The sequence below is a fragment of the Podarcis muralis genome, chromosome 10 (genome assembly GCF_964188315.1).
Source record: "Podarcis muralis chromosome 10, rPodMur119.hap1.1, whole genome shotgun sequence".
Taxonomy (NCBI): Eukaryota; Metazoa; Chordata; class Lepidosauria; order Squamata; family Lacertidae; genus Podarcis; species Podarcis muralis.
In genome coordinates, this window is record NC_135664.1 from 61,101,280 (window position 1) to 61,120,634 (window position 19,355).

The 19,355-nt window shown below is 44.5% G+C and overlaps 1 protein-coding gene across 2 annotated transcripts in view; it reads left to right on the forward strand.

Moving 5' to 3' along the window:
* Positions 1–6,344, forward strand: part of DERA (deoxyribose-phosphate aldolase) — a 48,516-nt gene extending 42,172 nt beyond the window's left edge. For both annotated transcript variants that reach the window (XM_028746292.2, XM_077935249.1), the window contains exon 9: positions 4,635–6,344. In XM_028746292.2, the coding sequence (XP_028602125.2) occupies positions 4,635–4,691 (57 nt within the window). In that variant the 3' untranslated portion in view covers positions 4,692–6,344. The remainder of the gene's footprint in view (positions 1–4,634) is intronic.
* Positions 6,345–19,355: the final 13,011 nt, after the last annotated feature.

Sequence of the window (19,355 nt, forward strand, 5' to 3'; positions counted from 1 at the left end):
CACTGTCTCACTCCCCTGGTCACGGATTCTGCCGGTCATCTCTGCCATTCCCATATAGTCAATCACCTTCGCTTGCCATTCTTCCAGAGTGGGTAGCTGCTGCGTCTTCCAATACTTTGCCAGAAGAATTCTTGCCGCTGTAGTAGCATACATGAAAAAAGTTCTGTCCTTCCTTGGCACCAATTGGCCCACCATGCCCAGGAGAAAAGCCTCTGGTTTTTTAGGAAATGTCCATTTGAGGACCTTTTTAATTTCATTATAGATCATTTCCCAGTAGGCCTTAATCCTCGAGCAGGTCCACCAAAGGTGATAGAAGGTACCTTCAGTCTCATTACATTTCCAACATTTATTATTGGGCAAATGATAAATTTTTGCAAGTTTGACTGGGGTCATGTACCACCTATAGATCATTTTCATTATGTTTTCTCTCAAAGCATTACAAGCCGTAAACTTAACACCTGTGTTCCATAACTGTTCCCAATCATCAAACATAATATCATGACCTATGTCTTGTGCCCATTTGATCATAGCTGATTTTACTGTTTCATCTTGTGTATTCCATTTCAGCAGCAAATTATACATTCTTGACAAGTTCTTAGTATTGGGTTCTAACAATTCTGTTTCTAATTTCGACCTCTCCATCTGAAAACCTATTTTCCTGTCCTGTTTAAATACCTCGTTTATCTGAAGGTAATGCAACCAATCTCGTACTTTAGACTTTAATTTGTCATAACTCTGTAATTTAACTCTTTCACCATCTTGTTCTAAAATTTCACAATATTTTGGCCATTTGGACTCCATATTAAGTTTTTTTTGTCTCTTTAGCCTCCATTGGTGATAGCCACCTGGGAGTTTTACTTTCCAGTAGATCCTTGTATCTTATCCAAACATTGTACAATGCTTTCCTAACAATATGGTTTTTAAAGCCTTTATGCAGTTTTACCTTGTCATACCATATATATGCATGCCAACCAAATCTATTGTCATACCCTTCCAGATCCAAAATGTCTGTGTTCTCAAGAAGCAGCCATTGTTTCAACCAGCAAAACGCTGCCGATTCATAATAAAGTCTCAGGTCCGGCAGGGCAAACCCCCCTCTGTCTTTTGCATCAGTTAAAATCTTAAAGTTTATTCTGGGCTTTTTGCCCTGCCAGACAAATTTTGATATGTCTTTTTGCCACCTCTTGAAACAGTCCATCTTGTCCAAGATCTGGAGTGTCTGGAATAAAAACAACATTCTAGGCAATACATTCATCTTAATGACAGCAATTCGGCCTAACAAGGAAAGTCTCAACCTTGACCATATTTCTAGATCTTTCTTCACCTCTGTCCAACATTTGTCATAATTGTCTTTAAATAAATTCACATTTTTAGAAGTCAAGTTCACACCCAGGTACTTCACCTTTTTTGTTATTACTAAACCTGTTTCACTCTGAAACATCTCTTTTTCTGCCATTGTTAGATTTTTCTCCAACACTTTAGTTTTTTGCTTGTTCAGTTTAAATCCTGCTACTTGACCAAATATCTCAATTAGTTCTAATACTCTTTTGGTACTAGTATCTGGCTGTTGCAAAGTCAGTACTAGGTCATCTGCAAATGCCCTTAGTTTGTAATTTCTGGCTCCGACCTGAACTCCTTTAACCAATTGGTCCCCTCTAATCATGTTTAACAAAACCTCCAGGACTGTTATAAAAAGTAAAGGTGATATTGGGCATCCCTGTCGTGTACCTTTTTCTATAGGTATTTCTTCCGTAACCACATTGTTCACAATCAACTTTGCTTTTTGCTTAGAGTATATAGCACCTATACCATTTTCAAAACTTTGGCCTACCCCCATCCCTTGAAGATTCTTCTTCATAAAGGTCCAACAAATATTATCAAAGGCTTTCTCCGCATCCACAAAGATTAACACCGCCTTTCTATTAATGTTCACTTCCAACAACTCCAAAATGTCTATAATGTTCCTCACATTGTCCGACATGTGTCTCCCTGGGAGAAAGCCTGTTTGGTCCTTGTGAATCTCCTCTACCAACACTCTCTTCAATCTTTTTGCTAAAATGTCTGCAAAGATTTTGTAATCAACATTAAGTAATGATATAGGGCGGTAGTTTTTAACCTGGTTCTTTTCAGTCTCTGTTTTCGGTATAAGTGAAATAAAAGCTTCTTTCCACGATTCGGGTGCCTTTTTCCCTTCCAAAATTTCATTGCAGACCTCCTTCAATGGTTGTATTATCCATTCCTTCAGTGCCTTGTAATATCTAGCAGTCAAACCATCTGGTCCTGGAGATTTTCCCAATTGCATATTCTGAATGGCATCCTCTATTTCTTGTCCTGTTATTTTCTCATTCAGAGTCATTTTGCTTTGATCTGAGATCTTTGGTAATCCATACTTCTTAATAAATTCTTCTATTTCCTGCTCGTTGACTGGCCCTTGTGCATATAGTTTCCTGAAGAAGCTTTGAAAGCAATTACTTATCTCATTTGGTTTGTGGATAATTTTTCCCTCCATTTCCAAACTTGTCACAGTGTTCAGTTTTTGTCTCTTTTTCAATTGCCATGCCAGAAGTTTCCCACATTTGTCTGCCGATTCAAATGTCCTTTGTCTCATTTGCTTTATTTTCCATTCTATCTCTTGATTCATCAATTCCATATATTGCGTCTGGTAATACTTTATTTCTCTCAAAATCTCATGAGACTTTGGTTTGGACCTCAATTTCTTTTCACCTTCTTTTACCTTTTCCAAAAGTTTTTCTTTCCTCTCATTCTGCTTTTTCCTCTTTATGGAATTTTGTTGTATTAGGAAACCTCGCATCACGGCCTTGCTAGCGTCCCAAATTATTCTTTTCTCCACATCAGTTCTCAAATTTATCTCAAAGTAGTCTTTCAGTGTTTTTTGGGCCTTCTTATAGATCTCTTCATCTCTGAATAGGGCGTCATTCATCCTCCATCTGAAGGTTCCAGTTGTTGTTAGTTTCATCTCCATCTTCACAGCATTATGGTCGGAGCAAGTCTTTGGGCAGATTTCTACTTTTTTTATCTTTGGCGCCATACTACTAGTTACCCAAATTTGGTCGATCCTTGTCCATGTCATTTTGGCTTCAGAGAAAAAGGTTCCCTCTCTCTCCAGAGGGTTCCTTACTCTCCAAATATCAATCAAGTCCAGTGTTTCAGTCATTTCGAAAAAAGTCTTTGGTAGTCTTCCATCCTTAGAAATTATTTGTCTCTGTGCCTTATCCATATTTGTAGAGACAACGCCATTCATGTCTCCCATCATTATAATTTTAAAATCCAGGTAGTCCATTAAAGTCTCATGCAACTTCTTGAAAAATTCCGCCTTCCCTTCATTTGGTGCATATATTCCCAATATCATAATTTTTTCTCCTTGAACTTGTACTTCTATTGCCAGGTATCTTCCTTGTTCATCTTTAAATATCATTTTAGGAGCCAATTTTTCTTTCGCATAAATCACGACGCCTCTTTTTTTAACCTTATCTGATGAGATAAATTCTTGTCCAAGTCTCTTGTTTACGAGTAATTTCCTGTGCTGCTGACCTTCTGATCGGCAAGTCCTAGGCGCTGTGGTTTAACCCACAGCGCCACCCGCATCCCTTAAGTGTGTTGTTAGGAGACCCCTATTTCCCCTCCCAAAGCTACTATTCCCAGTGTTCCCTGGGAAGAGAGGGATTGATTTGCTAAACCATTCTGGGGATTGTAGCTCTCTGAGAGGAATAGGGGTTTTTTTTTTTGCAACCACCACTGGAAGCATGTAATGTGCAAAGCGGAAGACTTTGAGGGGGGGGGAAGCCCCAGGACAGACTGCAATGGCTGATCCTTCACACCCCACATGCTTTGCGTGGTTTCGGTTTTGAGTAAGTGCATCAACCCCAAGTAACTTTGCAACCGCTGAGGCTTATCATATTGATGGCACATTCACGAGAGTTGCTCTGGTGCTCTGGGAGATGGATTCGGATGTGCAAAAAATGTAAACAGGAAGGCAACAGTCACATAAAGGGGAAAGGAGATAATTTCTTGGGACACAGATGTATTAGGCCCAATGCAGTTTTTGGAATAAATCAAGGTGGAGCAGTGGTTTCAGAGGAAGCTTGGAAAAATTGTGCTTATTCCAAAATGCATTGGGCCCAATGAAATGTGATTCACCCCCCAATTTGGAAGGACCCAAACACAAAAGGCACTTTCCACATCTTTCTCCCTGGAAAGAGCCAGTGAGGTGGAGTGGCTGGACCCACTTGGCCACAAAGCCCTCCTATGTGGTTTCAGGTAAGCCACACACTCTTGGCTTGGCCTGCCTTGCAGGTCAATGTTAAATGAGCCCCATGTGTGCTTCTGTTTCTTGGAGAGGAGCGGCACACAAAATTTGCCAACTAAATAAAATACGGAGCAAAGAACAGGACAGAATGAGATCATCTTGTGTATTTGGTGCTCAAAGGAGATGTCTTCAGAAAACTTGTGCTATTTTTATCGGTGCGAGTAATTAAAAGTTTATAAATGGTATCCGCCTTCTTGTTAACCTGCCCTTAATTTGTCGGCTTTGTTACACCTGTTTAATTTCATCTTTTCCATTGCTGCTCCGGTAAACTCGTTTCTTCCCCAACTGCCCTCCTCCCACTCTGCAGATTTACCACCATGTGACCGGCAGATACGCAGCTTCCTATGACCTGCCTATGGCTTAGACCAGTGACTAATTCATGATATGAAAGAGAGAGAAGGAAAAAGAAGGAAAAGGGGATACACAGAAGAGGCGTAAGCAAGCGACGTCCTCGAATCCTTTCCTGCAAACAAGTCCAAGATGTGCTTGGGAAAGGATTAAAGGGCAAGGGGCTTCTGGCTCACTTTTTCACCAAGCTGGACAAGTGCTCATGATTATAAGAGAAATTCTGGAGCTTGAAGGTTTTTTCAGGTCAATTTTGCTGTGCCTCATTCACTGCAACATTAATACCAGCGGGAGGGGAGTGGGGCAAAGAGATGATCAAATGATTGATTTAGTGCGAATTTTGTATTAATGGGTTTGTTTTTTGTACTGGTGTTTCCCACCCAACCCCCCTTCCCCATGGCATAGGCTGCCTTAAGGTGGCACCGAAATAAACTATAACATGGTCTCCAATATCAGGATGGACACTGTTGCAGGCTCTTTTGAGAGCCAGATATCTGAGACTGCCTGCCTCTTCTCTAAAGCTGGGCTGCAGGCTTCAGGTCTGTTCACAAAATAATGCAAACAACGGGCATTAAAAAGAAGAAGCTCTTATTTACGCCCACCTGCCACCTCAACTGAATTGCAAGTGATATCTGAAAGTCTCCAGAGTCTCAGAAGCAACTTTTGATGTATTCAGTGGGAGCCGGGGAGGTGTTGTTAGTCTAAACAAGAACAAAAAGAGATTGGTTTATACGGATCTAAATCAGCCTCAGGTCCTCCAAGTGCTTTGGACTACAACTCCCATCATCCTTCACCATTGGCCATGCATGCTGGGAATGATGGGAGTTGGAGTCTTAGAACATCTGGAGAGCACCGGGTTGGGGAAGGCTGCTGTATCCCATGATGTGCTCAAAAACAAGAGCCATGGATGGTTGAATTATTCTCATCTTGAGCTTGTTAGGGCTTCAACAATTTGCCTCGCCCCCCTACACAGACACAGACATGCATCTTGCAATGTGTCCTTCCTTCCTTCCTTCCTTCCTTCCTTCCTTCCTTCCTTCCTCTCTCTCTCTCTCTGTGTGTCTGGATTGCAACCTACTGTACTGCACATTGTACAGGATACACTACTTTTTTGAGATCCAGCAGGGTGCATGGCATTTGCAGCCTGCTAAAACCATAACTAAACCTCAGCTGCACCTTTATGCAAGAGTCTACAAGCACATGCCTTGGAGCTGAGCCCAGTGATTCTGGAGCACAGGTAAAGGACTGCAGCTTCCCCATTCATTGAGATATTTGGGGGATTTTTCTGAATGAGCGATCCTGACAGGCATTCAAGCGACACAACCTGCTCTTGCGCTGGAAACCCCTCCTGCTTTCGCAGAGAGCGTTGCACATACAGGAACTCAACAGAACTCAGAAATGCAGTACACAGACCCGTCCACAAATTTCCCATTTGCTTTTAAAGTCCTTTTAATTCTTTGTAGGCTGACGGAGGGAGGAATCGTGTACAAATACTGTAAAAAATCGTTACACATGCCTTAAATCTGAGCCTCTGGTGGGTTGGGTGTTTTTTAAAGGATGGGATTATACTTTATGAAATCTTGTCTCAACTTCTAACTTTGCAGAAATAAATTGCTTGACATTTTAAGAACATATGTTTAAATAAAAAAAAATATTCTGTGCAGGGATTGTTCTCCTGTTTCGCTTGAGATTAATTACCGTGCGCACGCGATTTAACTAAAAATAATCGCTACCTTTCTAAAGATCAGGCCACCACGAGCTTTGTGCCTTATTTTGTTGCTGCCTTCTGCTGGGGAAGGAAGTGGGGCTTAGGCGCTGGGCATTTTCCATTTTCTCTCTTAGACTTCCAGTTCCCGCTGCCACCATTGAATGGAACTGCCAAATCAGAAAGAAATGTTTGGCTTGCTTTTTTAAAAAAAGAGGGGTGCAGGATTTCAGTACTGCCTAGAACAGTGTTTCTCAAAACTTGGGTCTCCAGGTATTGTTGGACTACAACTCCCATCAAACCTAGCTAGTGTTGGAATATTCTAGAAGAAACTTGTAAATGGCCTTGGGCAAGATGCTAGGCAACAGAAATTTTCCCCAGCAACAGGCGTCCTTATCAGGGCATGCAATCAACCAAGTCTGGGTCAGTGTAAATGAGTACAGTGGTACCTCGGGTTACATATGCTTCAGGCTATAGACGCTTCAGGTTACAGACTCCGCTAACTCAGAAATAGTGCTTCAGGTTAAGAACTTTGCTTCAGGATGAGAACAGAAATCGGGCTCTGGTGGTGCGGCAGCAGCAGGAGGCCCCATTAGCTAAAGTGGTGCTTCAGGTTAAGAACAGTTTCAGGTTAAGTACAGAGCTCCGGAACGAATTAAGTACTTAACCCGAGGTACCACTGTATGTGAATGAGTCTCTGGCTGGATGGCTAAAAAGAGAAAAAGATGGTTTTCTTTACAGTGGTGCCTCGCAAGACGAAATTAATCCATTCCGCGAGTCTCTTCATCTTGCGGTTTTTTTGTCTTGCGAAGCACGGCTATTAACGGCTTAGCGGCTTTAAGAAAAAGGAAACGAACTCGCAAGAACTCGCAAGACGTTTCGTCTTGCGAAGCAAGCCCATAGGGAAATTCGTCTTGCGGAACGACTCAAAAAACGGAAAACCCTTTCGTCTAGCGAGTTTTTCATCTTGCGAGGCATTCGTCTTGTGGGGCACCACTGTATTTGCTTTCCCCTCCCTTTATTAATGACCAATGTAAAGTTCTGTAAATAATAAAGACTCTGAGAAACCGAACAAAATGCTGTTTATTCCTGTAATGGGAATTTCACTAAGAGTTAGCTGGAATGCTGCTGCTGCTACTGCTGCGAAGAAGTAAAAGATGCAGGAAAACGTCTGTAAAAAGAACTGCTGCAGACAGAAATGAAAATCTAAGAGTAGGAAACTCCGACGAAAGAAGAACGGCAGACAAAATTAATGGACTACACAGAATTAGACAAAATGACTGGAAGGATTCGAAACCGGCGGGACCAGAGATTTGCAGAAGATTGGAAGAAATATACAAACTATTTGAAGAGCAATTGTAATCAAGAAATTACGCTAGTAGGACTACAAGAAGTTTTGTAAGGAGAAATATATGAAATATTGCAAACAGAGAAAGAAGAGAAATTACTTATGAGATTTAAAGGTAATAGTAGAAGTAAGAAATGTATATTAAGTGATTAGATTGGAAAATTTTCAGATGTGATTGATGGAAGTCAAAAGAACTGTATAGGATGTAAAAGTATGTTTGATTATTTGAAAATGATATGTTAAAAAAAACTAATAAAAATGTATATATATAAAGAAAATCTCAGAGTAGATGCTCATGCGCCAACAGCTAGCAGCCCCAGTGGTCAGGGATGATGGGAGTTGTAGTCCAGCTGGAGACCCAAATTTGAGATGAAGATGGGTAGACTGGGGTACACTGGTCAATCTCTTGAGTGATCTGTAGTAGTTTGACAAGGATTTCTGACTCCCAGTTTAACAGGAACAGTAACAGGACTTCCTGCATCTAAATAATTCTGCTGGCATAAAGAAAGCTAATTGGGAGCAGACTTGTGTGTGAAAGGTTTCTGAGCTCAGTTTTGCGCTGGTATGGAAAACAAATTCCTAGGCCTCAGAAAGCACTCGGAGGCATCCTGGTCTTTGTTTTATTATTATTTTAGCTATTTGCCTTTTGTATCCGGCCCTGAGTGGTAGTTCTTGGGGTTCTAATGAAAACCAAAGTAGATCAGAAAAGCTGGAAATCTGCCACCCTAATCGAGAAGCTGCACCATAAAGAAGGCTGATCGCCGAAGAATGGATGCTTTTGAATTATGGTGCTGGAGGAGACTCTTGAGAGTCCCATGGACTGCAAGAAGATCAAACCTATCCATTTTTAAGGAAATCAGCCCTGAGTGCTCACTGGAAGGACAGATCCTGAAGCTGAGGCTCCAATACTTTGGCCACCTCATGAGAAGAGAAGACTCCCTGGAAAAGACCCTGATGTTGGGATAGATGGAGGGCACAAGGAGAAGGGGACGACAGAGGACGAGATGGTTGGACAGTGTTCTCGAAGCTACCAGCATGAGTTTGACTAAGCTGCGGGAGGCAGTGGAAGACAGAAGTGCCTTTTGTGTTCTGGTCCATGGGGTCATGTAGAGTCGGACACGACTAAACGACTAAACAACAACAAATCGAGAAGCAGCAGCCCCTAATATCAGGCACATGGGCTTCAGTTGGGCTCTGACATTCTTAGTAAATAAATCTCAGTTTGGGGGTAATAACTTTCCTTCTCCCCAAGTATTGCTTCTCCTTGCCCCCCATCCACTCATGTCAGCCAAGTTGATCCATAAAGCCTGGCTCTTCATAACTTTGAGGAGGACCGGAACAGAAGAAGGTACCTCCCTAACTTAATTTGCTCAGTTGTAACTTTGGTTTCCTCCCGCCCCCGCCCCCCCTTCAGAGAATAGAAGTAAGTTTTATCCTGCTGATTCTGTTCTGAAATGATCAGTGGTAACATCTGGATGATAGATAAAATGTCAGGGGTAGGATTAAAAGGAAGAATCATTTTTAATTAAATACAACCTGTGCAGAAAAAAAAGATGAGGATTTGCCGGGGGGGGGGGGGGAGGAAAATCTCCATCTGGTCAATTCTTTAATAGGGCAGATGAGAACCAAGAGGATTCTAACTGTACAAAAGGACACCGTGTTTAAAATGCCTAATGGCCATTTGAGCTAATATCCTGGCTGCTCTAAACTCGCATAGAAGAAGAAAAATTATTCTGTTTGTGTCCTATATGAGATTTTGGGCTAGCTGTTACTGTTTGGTACATTAGCTGGGAGAAAGGCAGATTCATTGCTAGGGATTATTAGGAGAGAGGATTGAAAATAAAACTGTCGTATACACAGTTCTGGTCATTCCACCTCAAAGATGGTAGTTGTTGAGCTTGAAAAGGACGAGGAAAATGATCGGGAGCTTGGAGAAAGCTTTTGAATGACAGCCACAGAATTTGGGACTTTGGGCTTTAGAGGTGGTAGGGAAAAGGGTCATCAGTGATGTTTGTGGGGTTGGGGTGGGGGGAGACACAGGATGGAGTTTTATAGAAGTTCTCATGGCATGGGGGAAATGGATAGAGGTTTCTGCTCCCTCTTTGAGGTCATCTGAAGAAGCTGATTTGACAGTAGATTCAGGGCCGACAAAGTGGAGAACTTTTTCACACACCCCATAAGAAAACCCATAGTGAACAAGTTAGACTACAGCCCCTATCCCTGCCCCATAGCTCAGTGTTTCCCAACCGGTGTTCCGCGGCACACTACTGTGCCGCGAGACGTTGCCTGGTGTGCCGTGGGAGGGAGGCGGGCGAGTCGCACGGCGCCTCGGCGTCGGGCGGCAGCGAGCCCAGGAAGCGGCCCAGCCGGCCGGGGTCGCCCGCCTGCAGCAGCGTCTCGCACCCGCACGAGACCTGCTCCGCCGAGAAGCGGGCGAGCGCGGAGGATCGGGCGCGGCGGAGGCCAGCCCCGCGCTTGGAGAGGACGCAGCAGCCGTCGCCAAACCCGATCCTCCTCCTCCTCCTGCTCCGCCGCCGTCCTCTGGCTCTCGGCCGGGAGGAGCCTGCGGCGACGGGGCGGGCGCCGAAGTTGGCAGAAGTTGGCGCGCCTCCTCGGCAGCGCCTTCGTCCTCCTCCTCCTGCCTCTGCTCTCCTCCGGCGGCGGGGGCGCGCCGCCCTCACCGGCCGGGGGGCTCGGCGGGGCCCGCGGGGAAGGAGGCCATGTTCGCGGCGCGCGGGATCGCGGCCCCCCTCGCCCGCCTCCGGCCCGCTCCCCTCCCCCTGCCCGCTGCCCTAGCGCTGGGGGGGGGGGCGAAAGTCTTTGCTCCCCCCTGCCTGCCTTCAAAAGCCCTCCCTTTGCTCCCCCCTGCCTGCCTTCAAAAGCGCTGTGTTTCTCCGCTCTCCCGGGAAGGCAGGCAGGGGGGAGCAAAGACTTTTGCCCCCCGCTGGCCTTCAGAAGAGGTCCAGGCGAAGCGCCTCCAAAACGGAAAACCCTTTCGTCTAGCGGGTTTTCCGTCTTGCGAGGCGTTCGTCTTGCGGGGTACCACTGTATTAACTTTCCTTTCCCCTCCCTTCGTCCTTCCTACTTTTACTCCTGGGCTCCTCCCCCCTTTGCGCAGCCACAAATCAATCTCTCTTTTTTCCCCTCTCTCTCTTCTTTGCTCAGACGCAAAAAAGCGCCGCTTTTTGGAAATCCGGACTGCTGTCCCCGCTGAAACGATACTTTAAAAAAGGAAGAACCCACTGGCTCTTATTTCTGTTTAAAGCAGTAGATCCCGAACTCTTTTGGCCCACTGCCCCCTTGGTTCCACATCCCCCAGTGTCCCCTATGCTTACTCTATAGAAAGCATTACAGGGGTTAACGTGGCTCGCTAAGGAAGATATTAATAGAATTCTGCATTTGGGGGGAGACCCTAACAGTCATCTACCATTACCTTCTATGCTGTTACTATTTTTTTATTATTTTTTACATAAGTAAAAAGTGACCTTTCCCCATCTGGCATGGTGGTGTGCCTCGAGATTTTTTTCATGACACAAGTGTGCCTTTGCCCAAAAAAGGTTGGGAAACACTGCCATAGCTCATGGTCAGGGAGGATGGGCATTGTAGTTCGGCAACATCGGGAGGGGCCCTGTTTCCCAAGAAGACGTCTTATCAAAAACTGGCCATAACAGCTATATTGAACCTCCATATTCATATCCTGTATACTAGTTGGGACCTTTCCCTACATGGATTGATTTGGAGCTTCATAGAGCCCAGGGATAGACAAAACTGTCATTTTTTTGTTTCTCTCAGCACATAGGAGCCAACTCCAAAGGGGTGGACTCCCTAAACTTGGTGGGTGTCACCATGCTGTGTCATGTGATCAATTATGCAGGGTGGGGCTTACTCTCCCCCCATTTTTTATTCAAGTTGGCACCCCTGTGTTTTCCTAAGCTAAAGTTCAGCTTGCCACATTTCCACATCAGGTTTTGATCAGTCTTAATCTCAAGAACATCCTCACATAAATTCATCAGCATTTTTGTATGCAACTTACCAAAATATAATGCAATTGTGTCTGTTTGTTTCACTGATGCATTGATTTTTATGCACACTTTCCCTTCAATACATGCATTTTTGTACACAACGTCTGGATGGTGAGCTGCATCACAGCCTTTGGAGAACTGAATTTGCAAACCAACCCCAATTTCTCCCCCGCCCTTGTGGAGGCATCTGGTCGGCTGCTGCTCAGAACAAGATGCTTAGATTTGACAGATCTTCTGTCTGATTCTCCAAGGCTTTATATAGGAGGTTGTGTGCGTTATGTGCTTTAAAAAAAAAAAACCCTGTCATCAGCAACTCCACTTTTTACAATTTCCTATGGTGCACTGCTGTGGGGCATTGTGGGAAATTAAAATGGCAGTTTATAGTAACCCGTTACAACTTCTAGGTAAACCTGTGAACGTCCATGGACCTAGAGATGGTCCACTGAGGGCACTTTGTGAAGGCCACATTAAATCTGGAGTTGGCCTCAGAGGAAAAGTCCTAGGCAGTGCTTTCCCCCCCAAAAAAACAGGTGCTGGAACTCTCCTACATGGGAGACGGATTGAAGAAATGGAAATATGAATTGGTCCTTCCCTATAGTTTGGTCAATTGTGGTTGGGAGCTAGGTGGAGTCAAAGATCTGAAAACAAAGTGAAGCCTCACACATGTTGGCTGGCTTCCATTTTGACTTGAAATGTTTGTTTTGGGCTTCTCGGAAGTACGTAAAGGCAAGAAGCCCAGGGGTGTACGAAGGGGGCAGGGGGTGGTCCAGCCTGGGTGCCACCCTGGGGGTGTGACAAGATGGCCCGCTGCCTCCCCCCCAGCTGTAGAGCGACCAAGGGCGCACACAGCGTCTTACAGGCTGCTCCACATGCACAGTCCGCATGGGTGCCACGCATGTGCAATCTGGGCAGTTCGCCCCGCCCCTCAGCGACCCCCCAAGTGCCGGAGAGGCTTCTTCTGCCATTGGGAGCACCGGCCTTCAATGGCACCCACCTGAGAGGTGCATTCTGGGATGCACTGGCTGAAAGAAAGCGTTTGTCCTGGGAAAGGAGGGTTGGATCTAGCGAAGTAAGGGAAAGGCCGGAGGAAGGATTTTGATTGGGCAAGAAAGAGACAATAGCGTACATGAGAGGTTTACAGAGGCAAGAGAGGCTGAAGTTCACATATTTATTTGAAATAACTTGTCAAATCCAGGGTTGCAGGCCTCTGTCACTGTCTGACGGAAGCACAGAGAATGACTGGCTCCGAGCCTTTTGTGAAGTGCATATATTGAAACTGCATTGTTGAACCACTTTTAAAACTCTGAACTAATGGGTACTTTGGCAACAGTTTCCAAGTCTGAAATCATTATTAATTCCTTTAGTACTGTAATAACATTGATGGAGATGAACTCTTCTAACATTGAAATTGTATAGTATTTAGCAGTAATTAACGTCCCCTAATTAGGAAATGTTGCCAAGTAGTTTTCTCTGCTGGCTCCATCAGTAGTTAAGTGCAGCTGGATGAAAATTAACCACAAAGGGAACAGCTTGCGTTTTATGTGGAGTTTGCTTTTGATTGATTCAAAAAGATATTCCTCAATGCTCCATCTTATTATCAAAAAAGGGTACATGGAATTATCAGTGTTAGAGAGAGCAAAGAAATCCACATGTCACAGCAGATGAAGCCGATGGGGGTGGGAGCGAGAAAATTCACCAGCTGACCTTGGAATTCGGTTACAATTCCAACGTGGAGGCAATTAGATTTTAATGTGGCCACCACTATCATCGACGGAGGTGGTCAGTTTGGTGGGTGAAGAGGTCATTCATCCCATTTTCAGGCTATGCTGAGGGTCTGAAGTCTTCACAAATCACCTTCTCAGGTGTTCCTTGAACAGGTGGAGGGGGCAAGAAATTTAGAATTGTGCAGGAGAGGCAGGGCCAACAGGGATTAGACCCACCAACCTCAGCCAGTTCCCGCCTGCCTGCCTTCTTACTACCTCTGGTCTCTGTGGATGCCTTTGCAGAGCTCATCGTGGAAGAGGATGGGGACAAAGTTATAACGAGTTGGCTCCGACTCCACCTGTTATTGACCTTCCTGCCCTAAGAGTCCCAATGGGCACCAGCCAGCAGTGAGATTGCAACTGCATCATGGACTGGTTGGATGCAGAGGAATGGTGGGAGGAACCAGCTGGGGAACCACCAAGGGATGAAGGCTCAGAGCCCAGGAATGGTGGTGGGACGATGACGACGATGAGTGGCCAGAGGTAGAAGAGGGATCAGACTGGGAAGAGGAGGTGTCAGAAGCTAAAGAGGTAACAGGACTTAGTGAGCTGGGAGAGTCAGTGGTAGAGGGAAGTCCAGAATCAGGCAAAAGCTGAAGCAGGAGAGTGGGAAGAGGGAAACCAAGAGGCAGAGATGATTCAGGCTGGTGAAGAGCCCCGGGTGTCTCCCTCTCCTGCTGCTACAAGCTCCCCTTCACCTTGGCCTCTCAGAAGCTGAAGAGGCATGAAAAGGGCGGAATGGGAAATGAAAGATGAAGAAGTGAAATTAGTAATGATTAAATGGGCACAGGGGGTAGGGCAGAGGTAGGCAACCTAAAGCCTGGGGGCCGGATCCAGCCCAATCGCCTTCTCAATCCGGCCCACGGACGTTCTGGGAATTGGCGTGTTTTTACATGAGTAGAATGTGTGATTTTATTTAAAATGCATCTCTGGGTTATTTGCGGGGCCTGCCTGGTGTTTTTACATGAGTAGAATGTGTGATTTTATTTAAAATGCATCACTGGGTTATTTGTGTGGCATAGGAATTCGTTCACCCCAAAAAATATAGTTTGGCCCACCACATGGTCTGAGGGACGGTGGACCGGCCCATGGCTGAAAAAGGTTGCTGACCCCTGGTGTAGGGCATAACGTACAAATTGAAGATTGGGGGAAACTGTGGAAAGCGAATTTGAAATTCACGGACTGCATATTGCTAAAAGAGAATTACATGAAAATGATGTATAGATGGTATATTACACTGGTAAAAATGGCCAAAATGTATAGAACAGAATCGAAGACCTGTTGGAGATGTAAAGCAAAGGAAGGTACCTTTTACCATATGTGATGGGAGTGTAGACACATAAATTTTTTTTGGGGGGGGGGGAATGATATACAATGAATTTTAAAAAATGTTTAAAATAAAATTTTGAAAAAGCAGAAGCCTTTTTGATAGGTATTCTAGGTCAAGAATTACCAAAGGGGAAATGCAAGCTATTTTTATATGCCACAACTGTGGCAAGAACTTTAATAGCAAGAACTGTGGCAAGAACTTAAAAATTGGCAGTCTGGAGAAATACCAACGAAAGAACAATGGCAAGAAAAATTGATGAACTACGCAGAGTTAGCAAAGTTAACAGACAAATTACATGAAAATGATAACAGTGACTTCAAAAAGGAATGGGAACTATTTACAACCTATTTGCAGAAACAACAAAAAGAAATTAACTCATTGGCAGGATTTGAATAAACTTTCACAATTTTATTGAGTTTAAACATGGAGGATGACATTGTAACAACACCCAGTAGTATATATACATGCAGAATATAACAAGTAATGTAATAAACCATAAGGGGAAATTGAGGGAAGTCGGGTGGGGAGGGCGAAGATTGTAAATGTAATGGTAAGGTGGGATTGGATATTGGTATGTGATATATGGAATTTGCAATTGTAAAACTGCAATAAAAATGTATTTTAAAAAAAAGAAAAGGGCAGAAGAGAGATTGGCTTCACGCAGGCACAGTCCCCAATTGCTTGAGAAAACCCCCGGACAGGAGGGGACTTAGACGGCACTGAGGAAGTGGGAGCTTTCATTCTCAGCAACTGATCCACGGGGAAAGACGTACCAGGGATGAGCTGCTTGTGCTCATTAGGCCTGACACTCTGCCAAATCTTTGCTGACCATGTTCTTGCTAATAAAGAGTTAACTCCAACTTGCACAGTGTGATTTACTGCCAGCTGTCTCCTGACAATCTTCTGCCCTGATCACTCCATGTTCTTCTGATTGTTCTAAACCATTAACCCTGTCCAGGTGTTTAAATTCGAAATGTTTGGAGGGAGAGAGGATGAGCAAGCTGCTTCTACTTCCATCACCCTTCATGAAGAGGAGGAATAACTTCTGAAGCAAGGAGCATTTTGGGCTCAGGTGGGTTCGCCATGCAGTTTAGAAACCTGATCTTCTAGGGTTCTAGATTTCCCTGCCTCCATCTCATAGAGGCCTACAGCCAGTGTGGTTAGAGTAAGGGTGGGAGAATTCGCCCTCCAGGTGTTGGACTACAATTCCCATCAACCCTGATCATTGCCCATGCTGGCAGTGGCTGATGGGAGCTGTAGTACAGCAGCATCCACACCTTTCCCACTTCTGGATTAGCGAGTCAGAATGGACCAGGGGGACCCAGGTTCAAATGCTGACTGGGTAACCTTGGGCCAGTCACCATCTTCCAGCCTAACCTACCTCACAAAATGGGGGGGGGGGGGGAGGGTATCATGTCCTTGGATGAAAGGCAAGAGATAAACATAGTAATAAATAAACAGAGCAACTAGTCATGGAAGGAGGGTAGAGTTAATGTCCTCACCCCCATTTTCATCCTATGTGTTTGGGGGATTAGAGACTACATGGAGGTCAGGGACATGGTCACAGTTCTAATTCTACCCTTCTATAGGGTGGCTGAACATCTGGAAAGAGATTTTGTTGTGAGTGTGCACCTAAAAATACACTGCACGAATGAGAAAGCAACACTTGTTTAGAAAACAGGCACTGTACAAGTCAGCACTCATCAGAAAAAGAGCCAGTATTGAGTCGACTTTAACTTCCTGTGGCTTCTACACTCATTTGAGATCCTGGGTTTGCAGTCCCAAAACAAAGCTTAGGGAACCGGAGCAAAATTCTATACTTGCCTTCATCACAAGTCTCACTCTTCCACTTTCAACGCTGGCTGTGATGCGTAGGAGTTGTTCCTTCAAACATTCACATTCCTCAAAGTTCAAGGCTGCCCTTGCTGCCCCACAATATTTATCTCTCTCCATATGAGGGCAATATCTTTTATTAGACCATGCAACCTGTTACAGAATAATCTGCAAGCTTTCAAGTTGCCCGAAATCCTTCGTCAGGCTGGTTCTTGAACAGGGAGCACTTCACACCTGAAATATTTTTGTAGAAGCTCCCATCCTTTATCCTAAATAAGAAAACAGGCCTCTGTATTAGGGATGCATACCAAAGGCATAAATCCCCACCCCCACCCCAGGGTGACTATCTGATAACACTGCTATAGTTACTGGAATACTTACTGTATTTTTTGCACCATAACACTCACTTTTTTCCTCCTAGAAAGTAAGGGGAAATGTCTGTGCGTGTTATGGAGCAAATGCCTGCGGGTAGCGGGGGGGATCTGCTGCAGTCGTAAGCAGAGGATCCATGGTTCCCCTTCCTCCCCTCCTCCGTGGTTACAAAGCATGGACCCACATGGATCCTCAGGATTTTTGCATTGGGCTACTCCAAACTCACTGTCAGATCACATGTCTGTGGCCACAGCATGAACCACAAAAATCATATATCCACTATTTCGTTTAGAATATTTTTTTTTCTTGTTTTCCTCCTCTAAAAACTACGTGCGTGTTATGGTCTGGTGCGTGTTATAGAGCGAAAAATAAGGTATATACAAAATTCACAGCTAATGGTTATGCACACGCACACACACACAATATTCACAGCTATTGCTCTTAAATTATTATTATTTTTTGGCACTCTAACCTTGAATATATTCAACAGCAGGCCACTGGATCTTGCATAATATTACCCCCCCTCCCTAAAGCCTTTCTCCCACTCCTAAATGCCCCCTGTGTGGTGCAATTGTGCAGACCAAGAGCAGTATAAAATGGAGGGGGGGGCAGGGGCAGGAGATACTGTAACATTTGGCTAGCATGGGATATATAACCCTAAGCAAAGAGGCCTTTGTTGGTAGCAAAGGATGCTATCTTTGGGAATTTTGTTGAAACGCTATATGGAATGCTCCTGTTGGTGCGTCGTGAAACTTCAGAGCATATGGTGCTTCTGTTGGTAGGTGTTATCTGAAAGTTTTCAAATCACACTATGAGAGGGTCCCTCTGGTGAGCTCTTGGAACGCTTAGCAACTGTGAATTAGAAGTGACAGAACAGAGAAAGGGGGACTAAAAAAAAGCAAATGCAAAAAAAAGCAACCACATACATTCTGTCTTCAAGACAAGAGTACAAAATAAAATCTATAAATTGAGACATCTTTACAAGGGAAAAAATGAGGCCAACACTCCAAAGCGAAAAGAGATCTAGAGAGCTCCCCTCACCTTCTTCTCCCCTCCTAGCAAAGGGGGGGGGGACACCCTGCAAAAAGTCATCTAAATTGTTAAAATAAAAATATGGTCACTTTCTCATGTTGACACGGTGTGTTGACGAGTAAATTCAAACAACTGGCGGATATAATGTAGAGTAGCTTAAGATGGCTCTCAGGGGTCGGGCCAGATTGCTCTGTGGGACAATGAAAAGATTGTCTTTCTGTCGGGTGTCCAAGTCAACACTTTCCCTTCTGTTTGCAGAAAAACTGCTCTTATCCAGTAATTCTCAACTCCCCTGTATTGCTTTCCTCCTTCAGAGGCCCGAAGGTTTTAAATGCAAGAATAAATGTGAGTAAGAATAGAAGCATTGTTTTGCAGGATCAAAACAAAAACTCATTAACAAGGCAAACTTACATGTTTCTCCTCAGAAGAAAGAAAAACAAAGAGTTCAATTGAAATTACTCTCAGGTAAGTGTGTGTAGGATTGGAGCCTTAATCCAGCAGTTTGTTTAGTCTAGCAGCCAGTTTCCAGCAGTGAGTAACGGGATGCCTCTATTAAATGGGGACATGAGACTCCTGGGTTGTCCGCAGCACTTTTTAGTGACACTGGAAAATCCACCAGAGCTTTGCTTGAAAACTTCAGAACTTCATAAAATCATAGAATTGTGGAGTTTGAAGGGACCCTGAGGATCAACTAGTTCAATGCAGGGATATGCAGCTGTCCCATATGGCGCTCGAACCTGCAAACTTGGTGTTAAAGCCCACTTCGAAAGAAACAGCAAACTTTTAAGATGAAGCTTCTTTCCCCACCAAATCATTTTCCGGCTCAGATCAAAATCCAAGCCATGGAAGAATTCCCTGTTTCTTTCTCTCTGACTCTGCCCGCCCTCTTCCTGCCCCAAAGCACCCAACCAGCCATTCCGTTTACTTCTTGGCATCTGTGGAGGTGGGAGCAAGGACATTTCCTTCCTCTTCTTACCTCTATGTTGCTCTGAGATGCTGGACAGCACAGCAGCTCTGAAAGAGCAGCACCAGTGGTCCTTGCCATCTTTCCCAAGGTCAGTCGCTACTGCACCAGTGCTACTTGCCAGTTAAGTAGAGGTGGCACATCATAACCACCACAACTGAGTGGCAGGAATTTTTATCTGATAGGCTCCCCATGCCAATTCCTTTGGGGCCTTCAAGAAAGCAGTGGAGACTTTGAGAACGGAAGCGTTTTTGAGTAGGCTGGCTGCACTGTTTTTTGTTAAAGCTAATTTAAAACTGATAGCCAATTCTTAT